General features: G+C 53.4%; 8 protein-coding genes across 8 annotated transcripts; 4 read left to right on the top strand and 4 right to left on the bottom strand.

Annotated features, from left to right (window-relative positions):
- Positions 1 to 791: 791 nt before the first annotated feature.
- PG985_002433 (uncharacterized protein) lies at positions 792 to 3,058 on the top strand (the record flags this gene model as incomplete). Its single annotated transcript, XM_066822202.1, has 3 exons — positions 792 to 2,066; positions 2,648 to 2,856; positions 2,905 to 3,058. 3 exons carry the CDS (start codon positions 792 to 794, stop codon positions 3,056 to 3,058), a joined length of 1,638 nt encoding a protein of 545 aa, XP_066689634.1.
- Positions 3,059 to 3,728: 670 nt separating this feature from the next.
- Positions 3,729 to 5,491, bottom strand: PG985_002432 (Bcdao8; the record flags this gene model as incomplete). Its single annotated transcript, XM_066822201.1, has 3 exons — positions 3,729 to 4,345; positions 4,408 to 5,143; positions 5,234 to 5,491. The coding sequence occupies 3 exons, from the start codon at positions 5,489 to 5,491 to the stop codon at positions 3,729 to 3,731; spliced, it is 1,611 nt and encodes a 536-aa protein (XP_066689633.1).
- A 555-nt stretch (positions 5,492 to 6,046) lies between these two features.
- Positions 6,047 to 7,803, bottom strand: PG985_002431 (domain found in IF2B/IF5; the record flags this gene model as incomplete). Its single annotated transcript, XM_066822200.1, has 4 exons — positions 6,047 to 6,267; positions 6,323 to 6,758; positions 6,820 to 7,158; positions 7,789 to 7,803. The coding sequence occupies 4 exons, from the start codon at positions 7,801 to 7,803 to the stop codon at positions 6,047 to 6,049; spliced, it is 1,011 nt and encodes a 336-aa protein (XP_066689632.1).
- A 982-nt stretch (positions 7,804 to 8,785) lies between these two features.
- PG985_002430 (uncharacterized protein) lies at positions 8,786 to 9,168 on the top strand (the record flags this gene model as incomplete). Its single annotated transcript, XM_066822199.1, has 2 exons — positions 8,786 to 9,005; positions 9,065 to 9,168. The coding sequence occupies 2 exons, from the start codon at positions 8,786 to 8,788 to the stop codon at positions 9,166 to 9,168; spliced, it is 324 nt and encodes a 107-aa protein (XP_066689631.1).
- Positions 9,169 to 9,882: 714 nt separating this feature from the next.
- On the top strand, positions 9,883 to 11,538 carry PG985_002429 (LCCL domain-containing protein; the record flags this gene model as incomplete). The annotated part of the gene is made up of 1 exon (XM_066822198.1): positions 9,883 to 11,538. One exon carries the CDS (start codon positions 9,883 to 9,885, stop codon positions 11,536 to 11,538), a length of 1,656 nt encoding a protein of 551 aa, XP_066689630.1.
- A 245-nt stretch (positions 11,539 to 11,783) lies between these two features.
- Positions 11,784 to 14,153, bottom strand: PG985_002428 (uncharacterized protein; the record flags this gene model as incomplete). The annotated part of the gene is made up of 7 exons (XM_066822197.1): positions 11,784 to 12,504; positions 12,545 to 12,735; positions 12,794 to 12,812; positions 12,874 to 13,106; positions 13,161 to 13,446; positions 13,573 to 13,771; positions 13,883 to 14,153. 7 exons carry the CDS (start codon positions 14,151 to 14,153, stop codon positions 11,784 to 11,786), a joined length of 1,920 nt encoding a protein of 639 aa, XP_066689629.1.
- A 976-nt stretch (positions 14,154 to 15,129) lies between these two features.
- Positions 15,130 to 17,887, bottom strand: PG985_002427 (uncharacterized protein; the record flags this gene model as incomplete). Its single annotated transcript, XM_066822196.1, has 3 exons — positions 15,130 to 16,657; positions 16,705 to 16,980; positions 17,682 to 17,887. The coding sequence occupies 3 exons, from the start codon at positions 17,885 to 17,887 to the stop codon at positions 15,130 to 15,132; spliced, it is 2,010 nt and encodes a 669-aa protein (XP_066689628.1).
- On the top strand, positions 17,748 to 23,320 carry PG985_002426 (uncharacterized protein; the record flags this gene model as incomplete). Its single annotated transcript, XM_066822195.1, has 2 exons — positions 17,748 to 18,248; positions 18,884 to 23,320. 2 exons carry the CDS (start codon positions 17,748 to 17,750, stop codon positions 23,318 to 23,320), a joined length of 4,938 nt encoding a protein of 1,645 aa, XP_066689627.1.
- Positions 23,321 to 24,469: the final 1,149 nt, after the last annotated feature.

Below are 24,469 nucleotides of genomic sequence, written 5' to 3'. Positions count from 1 at the left end.
GCTTCCAACGTTTGGGATTGAGCTGCACGACCCCAACCACCGCCGCCCGCTTCAACCGGCAAGGCCTCACAGGGAACTTACTACAAGATCAGCATCCCCACCCCTCTTAGGCGCTTGAATTAGCCAGAAGATCGTATGTTCTGTCCAAATCGTTGCAAACGATATGCATGCTTCTCGTGCGGCTCGCATTTCCAAGTATTGCACTACACCACACCTAGCATCGTCACTCAACAGTGAGCACAGTGATTGACGAGGGACAAGCTCCATCGAGTATCGCATCACATCAAGTCTTGGACACCTGCCTTCTGCGCGGTCTGGCTTTCCATGGTACCTATTGGAAGAGGCAATGGTAGCGCGGTTATAGCTCATCTCGCATTCACACACTTGGCATTTCTATGCGCGAGATATATATTCCGTGATCTGTTGAGCCACACTTTGTACAGTTGACAGCCTGTATGGCGTGGGGGCTACAGACCTCAAGAGACAATCGATTTGTCAACATCGGCGATATCGAACCCGAAAGATTTGGATAGAGCCGCAGCTTCTTTGTGAGCCTCTTCCACTCATCACAACCAACCGCAGTGTTGGCGCCTCCAGTGAACAAAGACAGCCAAGGTCAGTAGGCCACGAAATGTAACAAGCAGAACAAGTTAGTCGCGTCGCCTTCGTACTTGTAGGCCGGTCATCCCTGCGTGATATAAATAGAGTCTCTTGCCATTGCTCAAGATGTCTTGCTGCATTTGGTGTCCTCGGATAAGGCATTTATATACTTTTCACTTCTTTCTCTCATCATGAAAATCAGGTTCGACTTGACGACAGCGGCGCTGTTAGCATCAAGAACAGGCCTGGCCTTAACCTCCAAAACAGCGCCAGTCTCACAGCAAAACGATGCAGGGCTCGATTACACTCAAGCCAGGCCTACACACCAAGCAGCTGGAATAGTTGGCCGAGGCCATGCAACATGGCCCCCTTCTCCCAAGTTGCCTCGTCAGCAGCCGGAGACGGGGACTGCTTGTGATGTAACCCACATTCGTATCGCGACCGAGAGAATCCAGAAGCTTCTCTCGGACTTCCGCAATGTGTCCAGTGTGGCAATAGGGCAGCTGGAATCCATGGAATCACTGCTCAAAGATATGGGAGACACGGACGATGATCCCATCAACATCTCATCCTTGAGGGCTAGTTCCTACCGGGAACACACGAGCACGTCTGTTGCTGCAGGATCCATGAGCAATGGCCCGGTGAACATGCCAGACCTATATTCCAACTACAGCTCCGCAACTCGCAGTCAGCCGAGTAGCACGCCAACTACCAACAGCGGCAAGGTTAGTAGTGGAGGCGGCGACAGCGTGCCGATTACCTCCTCACTGATAACAGCGATTCGCGAGACAAGTCAGCCTGTGAGGGTCATCCCAATCACCACGGGTGCAAATCGAGGCAGCCTTACGACAGTTGTAGGTCACGACGGAATAAGCTCGGGAGCAGCAACTGCGCCTGCAACGCAGAGCGAGGCTTTGGGAAAGCCGATTATACCATCATCAACTATTGATGGCTCAGGCTCGGTGATGCGCAGTACATCAACGGTAACGATAGTGCCTAGTGGAGCAGAGACCGGGTTAAAAGATATAACCTCTGTCGCTAGCCTGAGTAGTCCAACTGCTGTTACATCTGGCTCGAGTTCGAGGGCATCTTCAGAACATGTAGGGGGAACGCTAGTCACTACAGAAGTAGTCGCAACGAATAATATGCCGGTTTCAACTATGAGTTCCTCGAACGTCTTGGCTAGTACCCAAACCGTGTCGGGGAGCACCGCCGAGGCGACAAAAGGCTTCATGGGCCCAGGAATATCAACGGCCACTGTGTCGGGTTCGGGCCATACAGGATCCCCAGGAGCTGTAGGCGGGACTCGGAGCGCCACAGGAGCCATTACCGCATCGTCAAGCATTGTCCCAAGTCTTGTCACACAGTCGCCGGTTGCTGGTACTGGAGCTTCAGCCTCGGCTACCGATAGAGGTGTCGACGGCTCTGAAAAAGCAGGGAGTCAGGTCGGGAGTACCATTGACAGTGTTAGTCATGAGAGTACGGTTACTGTAATTCCCACAGAGACTCAGACTATCACTATTTCCCGGACACCACCAGGGGCCAGTTCCACTGACGCCATTGCCCCCTCAATGACGAGCTCTTCTCTGAAAGTTGAGCCTTTCATTAGCAATAGTTCTTCCACAACGACGGGGCTTATTAGCACCAGTAGTAGTTCACAGGAAGCACCAGTTTCTTCTTCTTCATCAGTGGCGGCCTCTGGAAGGAGTGGTCGCAGTAGCAGTAGCAGTAGCTCGTCGGGCTTCCGCGTTACTACTACGACAGATACGCTTGTATCGTCAACCACATTCACCGTTTCCTCTATTGTGGGACAGACATCATCAAACTCAGGCGCCTCGGCAACGACATTACCGTCAACCAGCGCCATGCGCTTCTTCAATACTTCAACCAGTCATAGATCGAGCATCACAGTGACGCCATTCCTAAGCACAACCACAGCGGGATCGTCCTCTTCATACACGACAAGAAGCCCACTCTCGACTTTCCGAGGTTCTGATAGTGCTCCTTCTGCTGCCATATCTAGCTTCGGGACAACTATGATTGGTAGCATAAGGGGCACGACCACGAGTATACCCTCGTCATCTGCCGCCGTATCGAGCTCACAAGGGTCCTCGACTGCAGAAATGCCGATTTCCGTTTCCCCATTTACTACGCTCTCCCCCTCATCCTCACCCGGAAAAGACCACAGCGAATCAGAAAGCACAGCTACCTACCCGCCGGACTCCCACACTGGAAGCTTCCCCGCGACGAAAGCCGGTAGTAGCTGAGGCCCAGGCTCATCTCTTGCTACAACCACTGCTCCAGCAATACATTCGACGGGGGCTGCTGGTGTGACCGGGACATCGCCAAACCAGACGTTGAGGTCTGGCTCTTCCACGACCTCTATTTCGACCAGCAGCGCCAGCAACCCCTCTTCGGCTCCGGCTTCGAGGTCGCACCTTGCATTCTCATCACCTAGAGTCTCAACAACAACGGCGACAGAAGCAGCGTCACCCTCGCCATCATCTGCCTCATCTCAGTCTACGAGCGCACTCATACAGGACCCCAAGTCATCACAATTTCCCATTCGGCCCACGTCAAATATAATTAACGATCGATATACCTCAGCTGCCGCGGCATGAGATCGTGGTGTGAAGAAAAGATCAAGACCTATCCCCTTGATGGCGATAGCGCTGCCCTTGGAATAATACTTCCCGTGAATGATCGGCAGGCCAACTTCTTCAATCCGTATCGTGTTAACAGGCAAGTTTATTTGATTGATAAATATATATTCAATGAGATAAGCATCCATGTTAATAAAACCAAGTGAGTCTGATATGTACAGTATAGCATAATCTGGTGGGAGCAGCGCTTTCGCCATCAAGGGGATACGACCAACCACCAAGGCTCCAGAAAGGGGGCTAATAGAGATTGTTCCTTCATAACTCTTCATCAATAGTAGCCTGCAAATAATGAATTCGGTGTATTTGGTTTTATTCCCTTAACCCCTATGCTAGTGGGTTGCAACCACCGCTCCAAAAGCGAAAGTGCCATCGTCTGGATAAGTGGTGCGTAGACCTATAGGCTACAGCAAGCCCCAACCTCCATTTCTCGCAGTCTAAACGCCGTAATCGGTTTGGTTCATCGAGTTACAGCGCCCGCATATCGAAAAGCAGCCCACCCTTCTCCTCCGCCACATGCACCGTGTCCCGCAGACGGGCCTGCACGAGCCGCTCCTCCGTGAGCTCGTACTCGGGCGGCAGGTCGACCTCGTCGAGCCCCGTCATCATCTCGGCCACGGCCTTGGCACAGAGCGCCGCGTTCGGCATGCCGTGCCCCGTGTAGCCGGCACACAGCCACAGGCCGTCGCCGCCGCCCGCGGACGCCGGGACGGGTCCCACCCACGGGTTCGCATCGCGCGAGTAGCCCATGATGCCGGACCACTCGTGCGTGGCGCTGAGATCCTGCTTGCTGCTGTCTAGGCTTTGCTGGGCCTTTTCGTCCCCTGATTGGGCCGCCTCTTGGGCAGATTGGATATCGATATGCAGCTTGTCTACTCCGGAGATTGCCTGCTCTGCCGAGGCTTGATGGTCTTGGGGTACATGCTGACGGTGTTCCTCGGCTTCGATTTCGCCGGGTGCTGCGCGGAGCTTGAGATCCATTGCCCCGGACAAGCTTCCGCGCAACCACCATTTCACGGGTTCGTCGATGGCCGAGTCATCCCAGACGCCTACAGCATGGTTTTTCGCCAGCTGGCGCCCACCGCCTAATATGAGCTCCGAATGGGGAGGGGGCGCTGCACAAGGTAATCGTCACGACGCATGATACCGTCGTCACCCTTCTCGCCCATCAGATAGAAAGTGTGTCCTATGTCCAAAGGTGGGTCTCCCTCCTTGGGCTCGTAAGGGGGCTTCAGGCTTGCGATCTGGCCACGGGTTGGAACGAGGAGGTCGGCGAACTGGGGAAGGAGGTGAGACGTGTAACCGTTGGTGGCAAGGAGAACGTGCTTCGCGGTGATGTGACCGCGCGACGTCTGGACGATCCACGTAGGGTGGCTCGTCGCTTCAGACGTCAGGCTGGGCGACTCAGACGCCGGCCCGACCTTCTGAAGCCCCGTCACCGGAGTGTTCGTCTGCAAGTTAAAGCCGCCGGCCTTTGCCGCCAGGAGCCTTTCTAACACGAAAGCGACCAACTTGTAGGGCCACAAGCTTGCAGCATTCCACTGCACGACTGCGCCCTCAGCAGTGGGAACTCTCAATCCTTCCAGCGTCAGTTCCTTCCGTTCGCCCTCAAGCAGATATGCCGGGGAGCCGGCAACGCCCTTGTTTACCACAGCAACATTGGCAGCGAGATCCGGGTAGGACTCGCTCAGGCGCCCAATGACGTCCTTGGCCAGATCAAACAACGGTGCACTGTAGTAAGCATGCACACCAGATGTCGAATGCCAGTCGCATGGGATGGAGTAATCCTCCACTATAGACTTCAAGTACGAGAACGTCCGAAGCTCGAATGAAGCAATGTGAGGGGGTGCAGCGTACATGGCCGGCTGACAATGTCCGCCATTCTGTGTGTCGCTGTCAGCTCCGATCTACATCACCAAGGTCTTTGGGAGCGAAAGAAAGAAAAATAAAAGGAGATAGGACAGAGAACGTACACGCCCAGTAGCCCCGAAGCAAGCCTCCCTGGCTTCGAGCATGACAACGTTCAACTCAGGTTTGCGCTCCTTCAACGTATGCGCCGCAAAGGCGGCCGTGATGCCGCTCCCCACTATGACCACATCGGCCGAGGCGGGGAGTTCGGGGGTCGTGCGGTGACCCAGGAGCTTTTGCGAGGGCTCCTTCAACCAATACGATTTGCTTGGATCGGGCACAGGCAGCCCTGCTTGGCCCGACGAGAGTTGAGGTTCAGACATGGTATGGTGTTTTACAGTCGCGATTTCTAGATGGGCAAGTGAATGTAATGGTGAGTAAGAGAGTCCCTAGATAACTGGGAAGGTAGTGAGTACCAAGGTAGGTTAGGTGGGGCACCCTGACCCGACAACAGCAATTCTCTCCGCCAAAAGTGATATTTCCCTCGCCGATCTTGTTCGGTCTTTGATGGTGTCATTTCGAATTACCACGATGGTGCTTGGATGCGTATCATTGGAAAACATGAACTCATTGCGCTTTTCATTATACCGAAATTATATGCCATAATGGCGACGCTTGACCAACTCCATTTCCAGGGTTCCAGGTCCGCAGTTGCGAGGCCCTCGCTTCTCCTACAGGAGTGTTGGTCCAGATACGCCTAGGCCAGTATAAAGATACTTTCAAGACATGACATTCATCTATATCATGAGAACAAAGGTCTATGTACTCGTAACGACCTCTCTGCGTAGCACCCCAAGTCGAATGCAGTACACAAAAGCATTTTCCGTACCATTCCAACTAGAGCCACCAGATTAAACGCCGTGAAGAAAAGTCCCCGCTTAACCAGTCCGCATCTTTCTTCTCTTGCCAACCTGGGCAGAGAAACCTGTCTTGATCGCTGTGACGGACCGGCGCGAGCCGCAGTGGTGGCAGTTGATGAAGTACAGACGGTTCTCGCCCTTGTTGAGCTCCGTGTCGGCCGATCGGCAGGTCTTGCAGGTGACATACTCGATGATATACTTTCGCAGAACGTTCTCGATCTGCTTCTGCTGGAAACGACCTATGATGGAGGTTAGTGACTCGTTATCTGAACCAAGCGCAAAATAGGAACTTACCCTTGATGACCAGCTGACCAGCTCCAGCGGTAGAACCACTCGTACCCAGCTCGGCGAACAGGTAAGACGTAACGTGTTCCTCTGAACGCTTCATGCGCTTGCAGATATCCGGGAGGTTACCGAAGATGGTCTTCTTGTTACCTTCACGCATGCACTGCGGGGGCGGGATCTTGTAGTTCTTGGATCCGGATGACGCGTGGTCGGGGTTCTTCTGGGAGAGGAGGTTGAAGAAGCGGCTGAGCAGGAGGTCGTAGCTGACAGGCTTGGTCTCGTCATGGGTCCAGATGCCGGTACCCTTCTCCATATCGCCAGTCTGCTCTTCCTTGGGCTCATCGGCCTTCTCCTCGGCGCCCTCCTCGCCCATCTCCAAAGCCGCGATCTTGGCGGCAAGCTCGTCCTCCTCGGTCTTCTTGGACTTCTTCTTCTTCTTCTTCATCTGTTCGGGTTGTTAGCATGGTTGCGCCGGGCAAGAAACACGGGGTTCGGATATCACGCACTGTCAGATCAAGACCACCCTCCTCAGCCGCGCCATCAGCGGCAGCTTCGCCATCGGCATCCTCGGTCTTCTTGGACTTCTTCTTCTTTTTCTTCATCATAGAAAGGTCCAGTCCATCTTCGGCGGGGGCTTGCTCCTCGACTGGTGCTTCGTTCGGGTTAGTAAAGGCTCCTAGGGCGTCAGATAACGGCGGCGTACTCGGGGCATGAGACTGAGCCGAGTCCTGGGCAGCTTCAGCGGACGCCATCTTCGTAACAGTTCCGTCGCCTTCAACTACTACAGCTTCTGTGTCAAAAACAACCGATTTGCGTTGCTTGCGGTCGGGAGTATCGGGGCGTTCCTGTTTGGTCGGGTTAGTCAGTTGTTGCGGTCAAAATCGAAGCTAGCGACAATTACTGGTCGAATCGGTCGAAGGATCGGGAGGGGTCGTTGAAATACAAGTTGGTAATGGAGACCAACAATGGCAACGAATATCAATAAAGAGGTTGATGGTCAAGGGTTGACTGAGCTCTGGCTTTGCCTCCTTGGAACACAATAGATGGGGTTATGACTCTTTCCCACGCACTCTAGGACCGTCTCGGAATTTTTGGTGCGCTCTGCCGCTCAGAAAAGGTGGGGGACTGGTCCCTCGTACGCAGAGAAGCAAAGGCGGGATTGGTGGGGCTAGACCTTCTTGCCAGGCAAAGGCCGATGATAAGGATAAGCCACGCTTGCAGCTTTGGCCCTTTTGGAGGGGGGAGGAGGGGAGGCGCAAGGCTTGGAAGATCTGGGGCTAAGGAAACAATGGCTCGATAGTGCAGAGGAAACAGGTTCAGCGCCCAGAAAATATCAACCCATCAACTGAGGCGGCTGATTCATCAGAAGTCATTGGGTTGTCTAGCATCCTGATAGAGAGGATGTAGGTAAAGCAACCCGCTGGGGCTTGGTGCTAGGAAAAGAGACACACACCACGCGCACCCATATAACTCACCTCTGATGCATCCATGATTGCGATTGGAAGGCGATAGAGCCTAGGCTTCGGTAGGTAATGTTGTTTCCCCGAATTTGTGGCCTATGTCCTGCTGTGTGGTGTGACTATGATGTGACGATGGCAGCAAATCCTTGGGCGTCCTTCTAGGAATCTCGTCTGTGGTTCCGGGACGTTCGCTGCGTAACGCGCACTGTAGTCGTGTGATATATGTAGGACTGTACGGGAATGTACCAAGTGGTGGTGGTGTGCAGTAGGAAAATGATTTGCAGTCAAATGAACTTAGGCCGTCTCTTTGATTCAGATGACTACCTATCACTAAATTGGTGGTAGTTTTCGATTGTTAAGAAAAGATCAAGTTTTCTCTAGAGCCGGGTGATGGCCAAATCGCACAAATGACGTTACTGTTGGGCGCAATCGTCCAACCACGATTTGAATGGGATTCGAATCTCTGTTGGTCGCTACGCTCTGACTCAGCTCCAATGAAGACAGAAATGGCCGAAGAAGCAGCCAGTCCAGGTCCAGGTAGCTCCTTGTCGCACCACCTAATATCCGTATCAACCGTCCATATGGACAATCTGGTAACAGCCCAACCCGACATGTTTGTTTGAAATACCCGCCAAGGCTGGTACCTAACCTCAAGCTAAGCCTGCAACCCCCTGTACATCATCGGCTTGCAAATCGGAAGGCCAATCAGCGGGCCGCCGCACCTGGAGCTGCAGAGTGACGATTGACGTGGGCAAGCTTGCACCGAAACCATGTGTTGACCGCGGCTCAACTTCCATGCTATCGCAATCGATGAGAGAATCCCACCAAACGCCCCCATCACCATCACTCCCAGCCGCGGCCTAGATCTCCCAGCGGTCTGAGTACACGCGCTCGCTGCACGTACGATTAGATCTGCTATGAGTCTAGGATAGCAGCTTCCGTAGACATACCCGGCCGACCTTAGTACCCTTCCGCCAGCTACCTACCGACGTGCGTTTGTCCTACGCTCAACATGTCGCTCTCCGACTCTTTCGCCATGGCCGACTCCGCCGCCTCCGATAACGATGAGATCGACTCTTTGCCCTCCGAGACGACGGACTCCTTCACATCCGATGACGATTCCGATGCGCAGCAAGAGTGGGAACGGAGCTTGGAACAGCTCGAGTTACTTTTGACCATGATTCTCGTACCTTTTGCCGGCAAATACTTTGGGCGTAAATTCGCCTATTGGAGTACGTCACCCGAGTTCGCCCTGTCGAAGAGGCATCATATACTAATATTATCGATTTAGGTTGGGGAAGATACATGGAATGGATGCACAATGTCGAGGTAAACTGGACCGGCAAGACGGCCTTCAAGGCGGCCGGCGCAGCCGAGGCCGCCTCGAGTCTTTGATCGACGCGAATATATCGAAATCAGCTGTTTGTGAATATTTTACGCTTGAGCGGCACATACAAAAGGGTGACCGGCTGACCGACCAGGTCGCTATGGCATTCTGGGCGTTTTGTTACACTGGACTGGATTACATGCATATAGAAATGCATCTCACGACCAAAGCAAAAGGGGCCTCGACAGGACCGACGGCTCTCCTGATACAAGGTGGCGGAATCAGCATTTTACTTGCATAGAAATCACAGAAGCTTCTCCATCTCTGCTGTCCTCACGCAGATGCCACACCATGTGCTCTTCGTACCCATTCTTGATCTCCCTACCCCGTGCACGGACTCGGTGCAGCATCGCGAAACATCCATCCTGGTTTCATATCATCCCCTTACAGAAACCCAACCAGCCAGTCGTATTATAAGATTTACTGGGTGCAGTGCTTCTGTTTATCACTACTATATAATTTGCTTGTGGCACCGGTTTGACGATCATTTCTCCTTCCGCTTCTGGAATCCCATATATTCCAACTACTTGAACTCTTCTGACTTGCAAGACTTTAAGGGCAAGGAATCACCTCTCGTTTCGTGGGTTGCGTACTGAGTCTGCCGCTGGGAGATGCCAATCGGCCTTGCATCGTCTCAATTCTTTGTTTTCGATATAATTTGATCCGCCTACCGAACAAAATCCCCTTGAGCTATTCCAGTAACAGTCCCAGTTACTCTCAAGATGTCCTCAACCGCTCGGTTGCAGGCATCAGCCAGCTCAAAAGAACCAAAGCACGCCTCACAGAGATGGAACGGCAAGCCCACGGCAGCGGTCGCCCAGCCGCTACCTTCGGCACGGTGGTTCCGCCAGAAGCTCCCGCGTTCCGGGCCAAGGACAGCCGTGTACCTCGGGGTCTCCCTGCTATGCTCCCTCGCGGTGCTGATTCTATCGAGCACCGGCAGCGGCGTGCCGCCAATGGAAGTAGCGGACGGTGTGTACCAGCCGGTGGAGCAGCTGTCTTGCACCGACTCCTTCTGGCTCCCGGACAACGGCTGCGGCATCGAGGGGGAAAAGTGCCAGCCCTTTTCCGACAACAAGCTCGCCTTCCGGTGCCCGGCCCACTGCGTCGCCGCGGCTAAGCAGAGTATCCGATCCGCGGCGACGGGCGGCTCGACAAAGGAGAAGCCGCACTACGTCGGCCCCGAGACCATTACGGACGGCCGCCCCCTGGTGGTGGGCGCTGGCCCCTATTTCCGCGCCGACTCCCACATCTGCGCCGCGGCCGTGTACAGCGGCCTCCTGGAGGACGCCCAGGGTGGCTGTGGGGTCGCCGAGACTAGCGGCATGACCAGCATGTTCCCGGAAGGCTCCTACCTGTACGGGGTCGCGCCGGTGCCGCTCCGGACGTACTTCCCCATGGCGTTCCGGTTCAAGTACGACTCCGGCGTCGCGTGTGGGAATGACCAGAGCAGCGCCGCCCCCTCGGACCGTCGTATGTGGGTGATGCCTCTCTTGGTGGCGGCCGCCTATACGGCGCTGGTTTTTCTCTTCTCAAGCTCGACTGCGGTGCCCGCGCTCTCGGCCGCCGCTGCCGGCTTCTTGGTCACGCGCACGGCCATGAGCGGGCCAGATGTGAGCGCGCTGCCGGCTCATTTCAGGACCGCCGCCAAGTCCGGCCACTTTTTGCCAGCTGCGGGCGCTTTTCTGGTTGCTCTGGCATGTGTTTCGCTTCTAGTGCGCTTGTCCGCGCGGCGATCGCCACCGAGGTTCGCCGCAACGTACGACGGGGCTGCTTTATGGCTCGGTGCATTCTGGTTGGGACTTCTGTCCCTGTACCTCTTCCCCTGGGTGTCTGCTCCTCTGAGCACCCCGGTATACTACTGGGTCATGGTGCTCCTTATTCTGCTGCCGGAGGCGAAACTGCGGGATCGCGCCCGCGCAGGCCTCCAGGCATTGCTACTCGGTCTTTTCGTCTACAGCATTGCCAGCACGGGTCTCGCCTTGCCTTTCTCTGCTGATTCAACACCATCACTTACCAACCACCATGCAAACTCGGCGCCGCCATTCATCCCGAGCCCGCGCTACCCACAAATACTCGAGCCCGAGGTCAGCGTCGGGTACGGCGGCTCCAACGCCACCTTCGCCTGGCGCACCCCCGTGCCCGACGGCGTGGACGGGATCAGCATGCTCGTCAACGACGTTGAGCGCGAACGCAAGCACTTCTCGACGGGGGCGGGCAAGAACGGCCGGTACGGGTCGTTCGAGCTGCGGAGGACACCACAGGCGGTGCCCGATTACATCCGCTTCAGTTGGTTGCAGGGTGACCGGGCGCTCGGGTGGTCGGAGGCAGGCACTTGGGAGATTGATGGGGCTTGGAGCGGGGTTGGCCGTGGTTAAGAGGAAACCTCCTCGGGCACGCGTCACTGTATACATATCTTGTTTATATAACCAAAAAGGAGAAAAAAAAGGGGGACAAGCAACTCAACGGTCGGGGTTCAACATTCAATCTGACTCTATGCACTCTAATTTATGGACCTATCATTGAAGAATGTCACTGATTAAGCTATAGCATAAAGACATTTGACAGCCATGATCAAGTACTCAACCGCATTCATCCTATGACCTCTATCCCACGGATGACCTCAGTCGTGCCCAAGACGGGTGCTATTGGGCGCCGCGAGCGCCAGCGGCAAGAGCACGTCAAACAACGGTGTACCCAGCCCCGTTACAGGATCCCAACCCTGCGTGGCATTCCACGAAGCGTAGGGGACGTAGGGGGTCGGCAGCCCGCTGGAAGACGACCATCCAGTGCAACCGACACTACCGCCCGTCGTGATGTCGGTCAAGCCTCCCCCGCCGCGCGCGCTGGAGTACAACCAGGGGTTCAAGAAGCCCATGGGAGACAAGCCATTCTTCATGCGGGCGTTGTTGAGGAGCGAGATGATGGCAGCGAAGGTGGGCGCCGAGGCCGAGGTCCCAGATACCGGTCTCATCGTATAGCGGTCGACGATGAGGAAATGCTCGGCCTGGGCCGCGACGTCGGGGAAGCCGCGTCCGGACTGGTTGTACAGGCCCGCCCACTGGTCGCCAAGGTTCTGCAGATATATCCCGACGGGGGTCTCTTGGTACGCGGGCCGCGGCCAGATGTCGCTGAACCCTCCCGAGGAGAATTCTGCAGCGCTTTCCGGCTCCACGCCGACCGTGCCGCCGACGGAGGTCACGTAGGGGCAGGCTGTGGGGAAGATCGGGTCGAAGCGAGTGGTGTTCATGCCGTCGTTTGTCAGACAGGCGGAACCCGGTCCAGAACTAGTAAATAGAACGGCGTTGTCAGTTTTTTCTTCGGTTGTCTGTCGGGAGATGACCCTTCATTTCGGAGACTAGAGAAGATTCATGGTCTACTTACTCTCCCGAGGAGAAAATCACAGAGATCCCACGAGCTCCCATTTGACCAAACATGTTGCAAACCTTCTTCGCGTACTCTTCGGGTACGGTTTGCTCATTCTCGCCGTAAGAAGTCGTCAAGGTTGTCGGGAGCTCATCATCTCGTAGACTCAATATGTACGTCGCCAAGTCCAGGTAAGGCTCATTTTGACCCTGGACGTTTGTTAGTGAAAACTACCCCTCGGTTAAACAGGCCATGACTTCCACATACATCGTCCGCATCGGGATCACTGAACCATTAAGCGTCAATATCCGAGTTCATTCGTAGCATTGGGAGAGGGGATCTCTTACTCGGGATCCGGGATTAGTAGGCCTCTGCCTCCAGTCGAATAGAAACGAATGTTTGTGTTAAAGGCCAGAGCTGAGACATATTGCACGTCCAAGTTTGCCTCATCGCATCTTTGTTCCGTGTCTGTTTGATTGTCTTGTCCGTCATTCACCAGGACGTAGCTGAAGTTTTGGGTTACGGCATACGGCGCAAATTTACCGAGAAACAAGTCAAGGTCGTCGAATTTTGCCCATTGCTAGATACAGTGTGAGCCACGTCTGGCGAGAGGATGTCAATAATACACGCTCACCTCGAGAAATCCAACGACGCCAATAATGGATGGTACATTCGGGTCTGCCGTGTAGTTTCCGATACTGTAAAGGGCACGAAGACAATCCGGGGTGGCGTTGCTGTTGCAGAAAGTGATATTGAGAGATGGGTTAATGGGACTGGGAATCTCAACTTCCGCTCGAGACTGCTTGAAGCCGAACTCATTGTTGTTCAACTCCTCAGGTGCCTTTGCTCTAATTTGACCGAAACGAGTAGTCGGTTGGATCATTGTCATATGAGGCTTAACAGCTATAGGCACGGAATACCTGCATATTATGAGCCACGGTTAGCATCCTCACATATTTGCTACAGTTAGCAGAAGGAGCCGATACAGAACCAAGGTTGTCCGACGCAAACGATAAAATGATCAGTAGTGTACAGTGCTGACTTACTGCAACGTGCGACGTATCTCAGCACCAGATTCGATATGCTTGTAGATGGCGAATGTAGTATTCAGCAGATACTGGGCTTTTCCAACTGTGGTTTTGAAGTTGACCCATTCTCCTGCATCTTCGATATCTGACATCGGAACACCAGACGACTTTAACCAGCTCAGCACAGCATTCGTAGACTCCTCCCGTGGTTTCATCACTATAATTAGTATTAGCACTTGCTGCAGATCCAGCCGTATATACTGTGCTCGAAAGGCGAGCTTGTAAGGGGAATTGCCAGAAAGAAAACGAAAGGGCATCGTCGACCTACTCTCAGTCAGCTCGTCTCGGGAAAGGTGACGGCCATAATGTGGATGATGGGGAGTGGAGATGTCGTAGAGTGTCTGCTCAAAGATATCCAGGTTCGGCAGCTCGAGAGCAATACGCAAACGAATGTTTTGAGTCGGACTAGCCTCTCTCGCCAACATCCAGCCCGCTGGGACCTGGCCAAGAGACTCAACCACGATGCTGGCACTGGTGTTGGCCGTGACAGGCACAAGACAGAGCAGCGCTGCTAGGGCAAGAGCTAAGAGCCACTTCATGCTGAGTAGAGGTAGACTTAATGCTGGACAGAGTACGCGAAGATGGTGGGCAAGAACCCAGAGGCTGAGGCACTACAAACTAGCCAGAGGGAAAACAAGCCTCGCAAAGATCTAGCGGGAAGAACCATTGCTTAAATACCCTCCTACCCCATACGAATATAATCAATCAGCTGGCAGCATAATCGCATGGTTGTTCGTTGTTGAGTCAAGGGGCTGGATGGGAAAGGGGGCCACGCTTGTCGTGGTAACAAGGCCGTATAGGTAGTGACCCGGTAGTACTCAGACGACATGAGGTGCTTGGTGTCGTGTGGAATGAATGACACAATTGCTAAATGGTACTACTGTGAATATCCTTACGTACAGCTATAATGTATCTTCTTCCATTCAATAGCAGGAAAACTCGCGAGAAATAGAAGCCGGAGTTCAATGCATTTGGTTCTACGTAACTGTATGGGGATAGTGGCAAACTCCTTCAACGGTGAATCAAACATCCCAATTTCAAGTAAAATGTTTATCTAGGCATTGGGAAGCTGATGGTCGGTCACTTGAGCGGAATTATGTCACCCCATGAACATATACCCTAGGTAGCACTGGTCGGGTTGGTGCGCCAAAACTCCTTTGTGGTCGCAAACGTTCCATGTGTTTCATGCACCAAGCCTCTTCAGCTTCTTGTGACCATTGGATGCCCAGAAATCTATGCTCTGGTATTACTTTTGCATTCCATGTGCCTCTATACATGATAGGGAACGAGGATATTTGCTTTGTAGTCATGCTGCTTGGGTCACTTCAGCTCCAAGACGTCACTTGCCGATCAATAGAGATGATGGGTTATAGGCGTGGTGATGTATTTTGGCACCATTTTCAGAGCACCATCATTGATGAGCATGAGATCTACCTATTCATACAGGAAGGTTACAAGTACACGTACAAGGTATCATTGAACACCGTTTGCCCAAAATGCCATTTCATCATCTCATTACCATAGCTTATCGTCCGTCTCGAGAGCAACCGCCTCCTCCTCAATCTCGAAGCCCTGCGACTTCTTGAGGAAGGACGAACAAAGGATGCCGGTCGCCACGCTGACGTTCAGACTGTCGATGGTGCTCAGCAGGCCGGCCGCGCCGGGGATCGAGACCTCGAAGTCCGCAGCCCGCCGGATCTGCTTTCCGAGGCCCTCGCCCTCGCTGCCGACCACGAGGATGGACGGCTGCGAAGCCAGAGGGTCGTAGGACTCGAGGCGGTCGAGCGACAGGTGCGAGTTGCCTCGGGATCGGGGTCCCGCGGCGACAGCGGCGTAGATTATCCAGCCGGCTTCCTTGGAGCACTCGAGGAAGCCCAGGGTCGAGTCGACCGAGTACAGCGGGATGACCTCGGAGGCACCTGCTGAAGCCTTCAGCGCCACGGGCGTCAGACTAGCCGAGCTGTGCTTTGTGATGGCTATTCCTGTAACACCAAGGAATCCCGCAGTGCGGAGGATGGCTCCCAGATTACCGGGATCCAGGATGCCGTCCAGGAGAAGGATGAAGGGCTTGCGATCTTTAGGGCCACGATAGGGAATAAAATCAGGCGAGCCATTGATGGCGGCGTCCTCGGCTGATTGGTATGCCAACTCTACGCCGAAACCGGCTTTATCAGGATCTTCAGATACGGGACCCAAAGCCTTCAGGGGAAGTTGCGGGAGGGGAGACGCCTCCAGCACGCAGCCGTTATGCGGCCGTCCGCCAGCCATCTTATCCATACTACGCAAACCGTCCCTGTCTCGGATCTTTTGGACGCGAATGTGCTTGGACATGGCCAACTTCTCCAGATGGATATCCTGAGACAGATTCTGCCTGTCCTCTCCGCTGTAGAGGTATAGCACATACCCCTTCCTTCCCGAGCTTTTCAGCGCTGCTTCCACAACAGAGCGCCCATAGAGGAACTGGGATGCTGCCGTTGTATGGTGTACACGGACCGGGAGATCCTCACCGGACGTAAAGCGGGCCTCTCTGTCAGCCACCCTGCGCTCGTAGCCGTTGCTGAATTGCTGTTCGTCCCCTCTTCCGAAATCGCGCGGTCTCCTTTCATGCCCATCCCAGGGCTTTCGCTCGCCCATCTGGCCACCGCCGGCCGAGCCTCTTCTAGGCCCAAAGTCACGGCCTCCTCGTCCTCTAGGGGCGGAATCGAACGACCTCCCCTTGAAATCATCACTCCTCCCTCCGGAGGTGAAATTTGCCGAGCGATCGAAGCTTCGTCCTCCACGTCCAGAAGAGGAGTCAAACGACCTCTCTTTGAAACCACCACGGCCTCTTCCGGATGAGAAATTTGCCGAACGGCCATCGGAGTCGCGATGGCCCCTTCTGTCTTCGAATTTCTTTGGCGTGGAACTGTCACTTCTGTTTCCAGTTTTGCTGTTGAACGAGGACTCGAACTGATCGAAGTTGGAGGCGGAGCGCCTGGGCGTCCGCTGGTCATCGGAGCGAGATGTCCTCTGGGGGCGACCGGCTGGGGTTGGCCAGGCTTGCCTAACGAATCCAATTGTTCTCGCAGCGGGCCATTCTTGGCCATGTACACGAAACTCTTCTTTCCGAAGGATTCCTCCGGGTCGTTGAATCGTGCACGTCTCGACTTCGGTTCGGGGCCCTTGTCGGCGATGTCCTTCTTTCCCTTGCGGATTTTGAAGGTCGCTTTTTCGAATCCGGATCCGCCTCTGGACCGAGAAATGGACCGGCCAGGTTTCCTTTCAAGACCAGAATCCCTTGTGCTGAGGGCGGTTGGCCTGAAGCCTTGCGGCCGAGACTTTTCGGAGTCGCGCAGGCCACGATGGATGGCCGAGAGGGACGAGTGTCTTATCGGGACATGGTGCACATTTCTGAGCAGAATGGTCGATCTTGATAGAAACAATACATTGTGTCTGCAGGGAGAACACAGAGCGTTGGGTAGTCTCATTGCATGGTTTGGAGTTCAGTGCTGAACTAGTGGTGTAGAATGCAGAAAGTAGCTGCTTCTTGACTACATCCCTTCGACTACCTACCAGATAACTTTTTTTTTCTGCCTGCCCTCTTTCCAAGCTGCAAGGTCCCGGGCTTGTGGGGCCTGGATGACGGGACCCCGAGAATGATTTAAATATGGGGTCCTAAGTAAATCCCGGTAGATTTGGTATAAGGTACCTGCGCGTGCAGGCATGTGAGACTACGACGTCGGACCCCACGCGTCTTTGCAGTGGGAAGTTTAATGGAATTCAATCCAAAGCGCGTCGCAAAGCTACAAAGCTACCGTCGGCTTGGACTACATACATCAATACCGTATCGCATGATCGCCGAGTCCCCAGTTCGTGGAGCGCTCACTTTCTACAGCAAAGCTGCCCTTTTTTTGTATATACATACCTTCTTTGCGACTTTGATTTCACCATAGATCATTATGCGCGGTCGTTGCTAATACTTACAATTTCTGGCATCGTCTTGACTTGTACGGATCAAACCCCCACTACTCCTTACGACCCAACTCCTTGCGCATGCCATGTGTGCTTACGACCGGCGATAGACTGACCGAGGAGGGATGCAGACAGGACTGAAGTACAACGTGCCGACCGGGAACTCAATTGGCGACAGCAAGATGGACGACTTCGTGCTCGATCTATCCGATTTTGGCGCCATCGACTCGGACGCGATGGATGTCGACGGCACCACAGCTCCGGAGCCGGACGTCTTGGGCAACGTGACTGTTGGTCTTCCATCGCCAGTGGATGTTAGCATTGTTGAAATGGGCGACGCACCAAAGGAACATGAAACAATCGTTCTGGACTCCGACCGTGACGGATCTGTAGCGGATGCGCCACCCGACACTGCAGAAGCCGAGAAGAAGCTGGGGACCGATAGCGCCGAGGACTCAGGGGATGCAGAGGACCTAGAAGAGTCGGAAGAGCCCACCAGCCAGCCTACCGAAGCAACCCAGTCAAGACTATTTCCAATTGAGGTCGTACTGTCTCCTCCCGAAGATCCTGATTCCTACGAGATACTTCCTCCCAGCTGGACAGTCGAGAAGGTGACAAGGGAGGTTGAGCAGGACGGTGAGGTCTGGTATGAAGTTGAATTTGACGACGGTCGCGTGGATATGGTAAGTGAGCTTCTTGTAGCAAGATCAACACGAAGTGACTGTGTGCTTGCAGCAAAGTACCTAGACTGCACACTTCAGTGATTTATTCCATCTCGCAAACCACTTCCTCTACCTCTAAAAAGATGCACTGAACCACTGCACCTTCCTTACCTCGAGTTATTACATCCACGGCCCTCACTTTACATACACACAACACACACTCTCTTTTTCTCTCTACATGACACCACAATTTCACTTACTTCCTCCCTCATCAACTCCCCTTTCGCCCCTTTCGGCTTCTCTTTTACACCGTAAGAGGTTCTGGGCCAGGGATTTGGGTACTCTGTTTAGCAACAATCGCCGCTTGCCTGCTTACACCCACCACCATTCTCACTCCCAATCACACAACAGCACACCAACTACGAAGCCAAGATGGTATGTGAACAGCAAGTGCAGAACTGGTGATCCTATTGTTATGGGTACATATGAGCTTGTTGACACAGGCCAGTTTTACTCCAAATATGTTTCCACTTGCGACCTTGTTCACCACGAGTTTTCTCCCAACTCCTCCACCCCCAACTCTGCTTTTACATCTCTGCAAGAACCTTTTTTTTCTCTACCTTGCATTGCAAGTCGCTGACTTAACCGAATGATAGGTGGCCTACGACGACCTCTACGAGCTAGAGCATGGAAGTCGCTCTCTGAACAAATTCCAGCGAGACCAAGCACTTGCTTCAGAACAAAGCGCCATGGGTCGTGGGACCGCAGCGGAGCGCTCATTCCTTGAGCAGGATTATTCGGAATCCCAAGATTCTGGTTCGGACCGACCAAGAAAGAAACAGAGACGCCTTCGAATTCAAGCTCCAGTCCGTCGCAGTCAAAGACAGACAACCTTGTCACGACAGGCTTCGGTAGACCACAGAACGGACAGTGGTCGTGGCGAACTTTCAGACGATGACAACGATGAAGCCGATTCTGATGATGAAGATGAGCGACCTTCGCGGCTCCGAACTCGTGGATCCCGGACAGCAACCATGGGCAGGAGAGTGACCAGGGCTTCCACTGGCGCCACTTCGAGAATGTCTACTGCCTATGCTCGAGCGAATTCTTCAGAAGATGAGCTAGCGAATGACTCGGACGGTGACACTACCTTCCGCCCGGTTGTATCTGACCTTGCACCTACCAAACGAGCATCGGCTCGCAAGAGAAAGAGCGTGGCTAGCTACAGCCAGTCACAGCGCCGCAACGACAGGGATTCGTCAATCGAGTTCGAAACCACCCGACGATCTGGAAGGTCTGCTGCGAAAAACTATGCCGTGCCCGATGTCGATGATGACTACGTAATCTACGAAGAAAAGACTGATACAGCCCCAAAGCACGTCTCTGTCAAGGAAATCTTCAAGCCTCTGGATTCAGGGTCTGATTTCGCGAAAATGCACTCTCCGGAGTGCAGTGTTTGTCAGGGCAAAGCAAATTCGGGCAAAGGTTCTCTGGTCTACTGCCAAGGTTGTTCTTACTCATTTCATAAGATCTGTCTCGGCGTTCGATCTCAGCGAGACCACAGAGTCACAAAGATTGGCCGCGATGACTTTGTGTTGCAGTGCCGCATCTGTGTTGGGTTTTATCGCAAGAAAGACCATAATGCGCCGGATCATGCCATGTGTCAAACATGCAAGCTCGACAATCCTTCTTGTTCCGAGTTCTCGAGTAGAAAAACCCCGAGACAAGAGGAGAAGCTCCGCGAGGAGAATGAAGGCGAGGATCCCATCACACCTGTTGTCCCTAATCTGCTCAACAATGCTGATTCACTTCTATTCCGCTGCTCGTCCTGCAAGCGTGGTACTCACTTTGATCATCTGCCTTCTCTCACAAAGGACGGAGAGGTCACGAGTGATATCCGTGCTGATAGACTCGAGGAGTATGCCATGGTGGACTGGAAGTGCAAAGACTGCGTTGACTCGGATAACAAGATCCACGCCTTGGTTGCATGGCGACCAGTTGATGAGACCGCTTACATCCGGGGCCAGACGTGTTTTGACATCGCTGAGGATGCCAAAGAGTACTTGGTTAAATGGGATGGGCGTTCTCATTTCCACGATACCTGGATGCCTGGTGCCTGGGTCTTTGGTGTTGCTGCAAGTACAATGCGCTCAGCTTTTGCCAAGCGTGACAGCAGTCTTCTACCCAAAATGACCACCAAGGATGCTGTTGAGGAAGAATGGCTACTTGCCGACGTCTTGCTCCGAGTGAATTACCACAAGAGATCCAACAACTCGCACAAAGCTAGGGACTTGGCCCGTCTGTCAGACATCAAGGACGTGTATGTGAAGTTTCAAGGGCTCAGTTACACAGAGGCGGTTTGGGATTCCCCTCCGCCAAAGGACTCGGGTGCGCCATGGGAAGCCTTCCGCGCTGCTTACGAGGAATACATCGAGGGGGCATATTTCCGAACCATACCAGACAACAAGATGAGGGAACGTATTCAACAATATCGCTCACTGGACTTTGCGAAAGAGTGCGAGCTCAAAGGAATCCAGCCTCCCGGCCTCAAGCGTGGCAAGTTGATGGAGTACCAAATGGAAGGTGTCAACTGGCTGCTCTTCAACTTCCACCAAAAACACAACGTCATCCTTGCCGATGAGATGGGTCTTGGGAAAACTGTCCAGGTGGTCGCCTTCATCAGCTCTTTAGTAGAGGACAAGCCAAACTGCTGGCCTTTCCTCATCGTTGTTCCCAACTCAACATGCCCTAACTGGCGCCGTGAACTCAAGCAGTGGGCTCCCGGCCTACGAGTTGTCACATATCATGGTGGAAAGGAAGCCCAACAGCTGGCCTACACATATGAGCTTTTCCCCAACGGTGTCAAGGATGGCATGAAGGCTCATGTTGTCATATTGTCTTACGAGGCGGCTGTTGAGGCCCGGACGACCTTCCGCTCGGTGAACTGGGCTGGTCTTATCGTTGATGAGGGCCAGAGGCTCAAAAACGACGCGAGTCAGCTTTACCTCGCTCTACAGAGTATGAAGATACCTTTTAGGCTTCTGCTCACTGGAACGCCTCTCCAGAACAACAAGCGTGAACTTTTCAATCTTCTTCAGTTCATCGATCCTGCTCACAACGCAGAGGAACTCGATGCAAAATACGCAGAGTTGACAAAGGACAATATTCCCGAATTACATCAGATGATTCGTCCCTACTTCCTTCGACGAACTAAGGCACAAGTTCTGAAATTCCTCCCATCCATGGCCCAAGTCATCTTACCTGTTACCATGTCCGTTCTTCAAGAGAAGCTATCCAGATCGATCATGTCTCGAAACCCTCAGCTTATCAAGGCGATCATTTCGAGAAGCAAGGTCAAAGCTGGAGAGCGAAAGAGTCTCAACAACATCTTGATGGAGCTACGTCGCTGCTTGTGTCACCCGTTCATCTTCAGCGATGACGTCGAGGACCGGACTGTTACGGATCAAGCCAGGATCCAGGCGAACATGGTAGAAGCATCGGGCAAGCTACTGCTCCTAAACATTATGCTTCCCAAGCTGAAGGGACGTGGTCATCGTGTGCTCATCTTCAGCCAGTTCCTCATGAGCTTGACCATCATTGAAGACTTCTTGACAGGCCTTGGGCTTGCACACGCACGCATTGATGGAAGCATCTCTGCTCTAGAGAAACAGAAGCGTATTGATGCCTACAACGCGCCCGATTCGCCATTGTTTGCCATGCTTCTTTCTACACGAGCTGGAGGCGTTGGTATCAATCTTGCAACTGCCGACACCGTGATTATATACGATCCGGACTTCAACCCTCACCAGGACATTCAAGCATTGTCTCGTGCCCATCGTATCGGGCAGAAGAACAAGGTTCTTTGCTTTCAGCTGATGACCAAGAACACGGTTGAGGAGAAGATCATGCAGATTGGACGAAAGAAAATGGCTTTGGACCATGCGCTGATCGAGTCGATGGATGCTGGCGAGGATGCTGGTGATGACCTCGAGTCCATTCTCAAGCATGGTGCACAAGCATTGTTCGCTGATGAAGCGCAGGACAAGATCATTTACGACGAAGCCTCGGTTGAGAAACTACTTGACCGAACACAAGTTGAAAGCACTAACGCAGGTTCCGATGAAAGTGCCGAATCACAATTCTCCTTTGCCCGGGTATGGGCGAATGACAAAGGCGATCTCAATGCTAACACCGGAGACGATGCCGCGGATGACGATGACACACCGGCTGCTGAAAGTGTTTGGGAGAATATTCTTAAGCAACGTGAGGCAGAGCACCAAGCAGAACTTGCTGCCACTCAACAGAGTTACGGCCGCGGAGCTCGGCGCCGGGTCAACAAAGTTTACGACAGCAATCTTGTGAGTGGTTTCATTGAAGGCGTTAATGACGATCTTTTAATGGAACAACAGCCACAAGGAAATGACAGCGGCTCGGACATGGAGGTGGACGATGAGCTGTACATCGATGGTAAAATCGAAGAGAGTGATGACGACGAGGAGCACCTTGGCATAAACGAAACTGGGATTCAGACAAAGGGCCCCAAAGGTACGAAGCGCTCTGCCGCTGCCGCTGCACCAACTACTATTTCACAGAGTCCATCAAAGAAGGCCAAGACAAATGTTAACACTCCACAAAGCACCGATGCTGCAAGCGCCGGTACCACTCCCACAGCTGCCGCTTCCAATCCCGCCTCAAAGCGTGGCAAAACAGGTCAAAACCGAGCCGCCCGCGCCACTCCCAAACGCCGAGCCCAAAAGAAGGGGCAGGCCGAGGAAACACCCGCTCCCGGCAGACAAAGCGAACCAGAGCAAGTCGCTTCCGAACAGACCGTCCCCGCTGCAGAACCTCCAGCCGAGACCGAAGCAAGTGAATCATCAGCAACGGCAGCCCATGCCACAGCATCAGTCAATGATGCCACAGCAGTGGCAGAAGATGCCCATGGCAAGCCATCCTCCCCCGGTACTAACATCGAACATGCCATTGAACAGGCACCAGCTGTCAGTAGCGTTACCCAGCTTCCCAGTGCCACCACAGGAGAGTGTTCAACGATTCATGCAAGCGCAGACTCAGCAGAACATACCGACGCTGCATAGCATGCCTCCGGGGCCTTCGGCAAGGGGTGCGCCTCCTCAACCTGTGCTGAGTTCCAATGCACCAAACCCCCAGCGAGCTCAAGAGTTTTCTACTAGTAACGGACAATATCCTGCTGGAAGTTCAGCCTGCACTATCTGCGGGAAACATCACCCCTCTGGCAACCTTGGATGCGTTGACATCAATCAAGTATTATCGCTACGAATTGCACTGGACGAATTGCGCAGATCTAAGGCATCTGCTAGCGACAAGCAGGCGGTCAAAAACGAGTTATCCATGAGGCTCAAGGAATTGCAATCAAGAAGACCGCAATAACGATGAATGACTTTAGCGAGGGTCCACAAGACGGGACTTGCGCTCATGAATGTACGGATATGGATATGGATATGGATATGGATTGCTGGCGAAGATATGATAGATTGCCACAATGGCAGTCACTTTACATGATTCTCTTGGGCCGGTGTGGCCCGTTGCTCTTTGACGCAGCAATCACGATCAGGCAACAGAGGCCTGAGGCAGACAAATAGATGCTTGGCATATAGAGAGTTCCAGCAATTATTTGTGATACCCCCCGTTTGTGGTCTTGTTTTTGGCAGTTTATATCGTTACGGTGAGCTGGGTGCTTATGTGTCCATGTCATCATGCAGATTGATATTCCATGAACTGCAATCAGCGAGCAAAGAACAACATGGTAGAGAAGAACGGTAAGTTGACAGGTATTAGGTCGTGTAGGTCCTCTCAGTGTGTATATGCTGGGCCGACGGGCGTTTGTCACGTGGGAAACACAAGACAAGACTGCAGGTAGCCGCTGGTGATGTATCTAACCTTATTTGAAATTCCTCAGCAAACGGCCGTGATGCCAACCCGTCCTTTCTGACCTTGGGGTGCCAGATTGCCTGGTCAGAACGGGCTTGGACTGATCTGCTTAAAGACCAGCCAGCCAGCCAGCCCATCCTCGACTTGCTTTGGTCTTGTTGCATACTTACTGGCTATGTTGATTCCCCCCTTCATCCCATCTTCTTCTTGTCACTGCCACTGCCAGCATTTGGATCATCTTGGTGACGTGAACAGACAGCCTGGGACACTCTTCTTCGATTTCGGCCCTGGTGATTGGGTTTTTATTTCTCTGAGATTGCACACCACACCACACC

Source organism: Apiospora marii, assembly GCF_038362585.1.
Source record: "Apiospora marii strain CBS 49790 chromosome Unknown utg000002l_segment0_segment0, whole genome shotgun sequence".
Classification (NCBI taxonomy): Eukaryota; Fungi; Ascomycota; class Sordariomycetes; order Amphisphaeriales; family Apiosporaceae; genus Apiospora; species Apiospora marii.
This window is presented reverse-complemented; position numbering and strand designations above follow the sequence as displayed.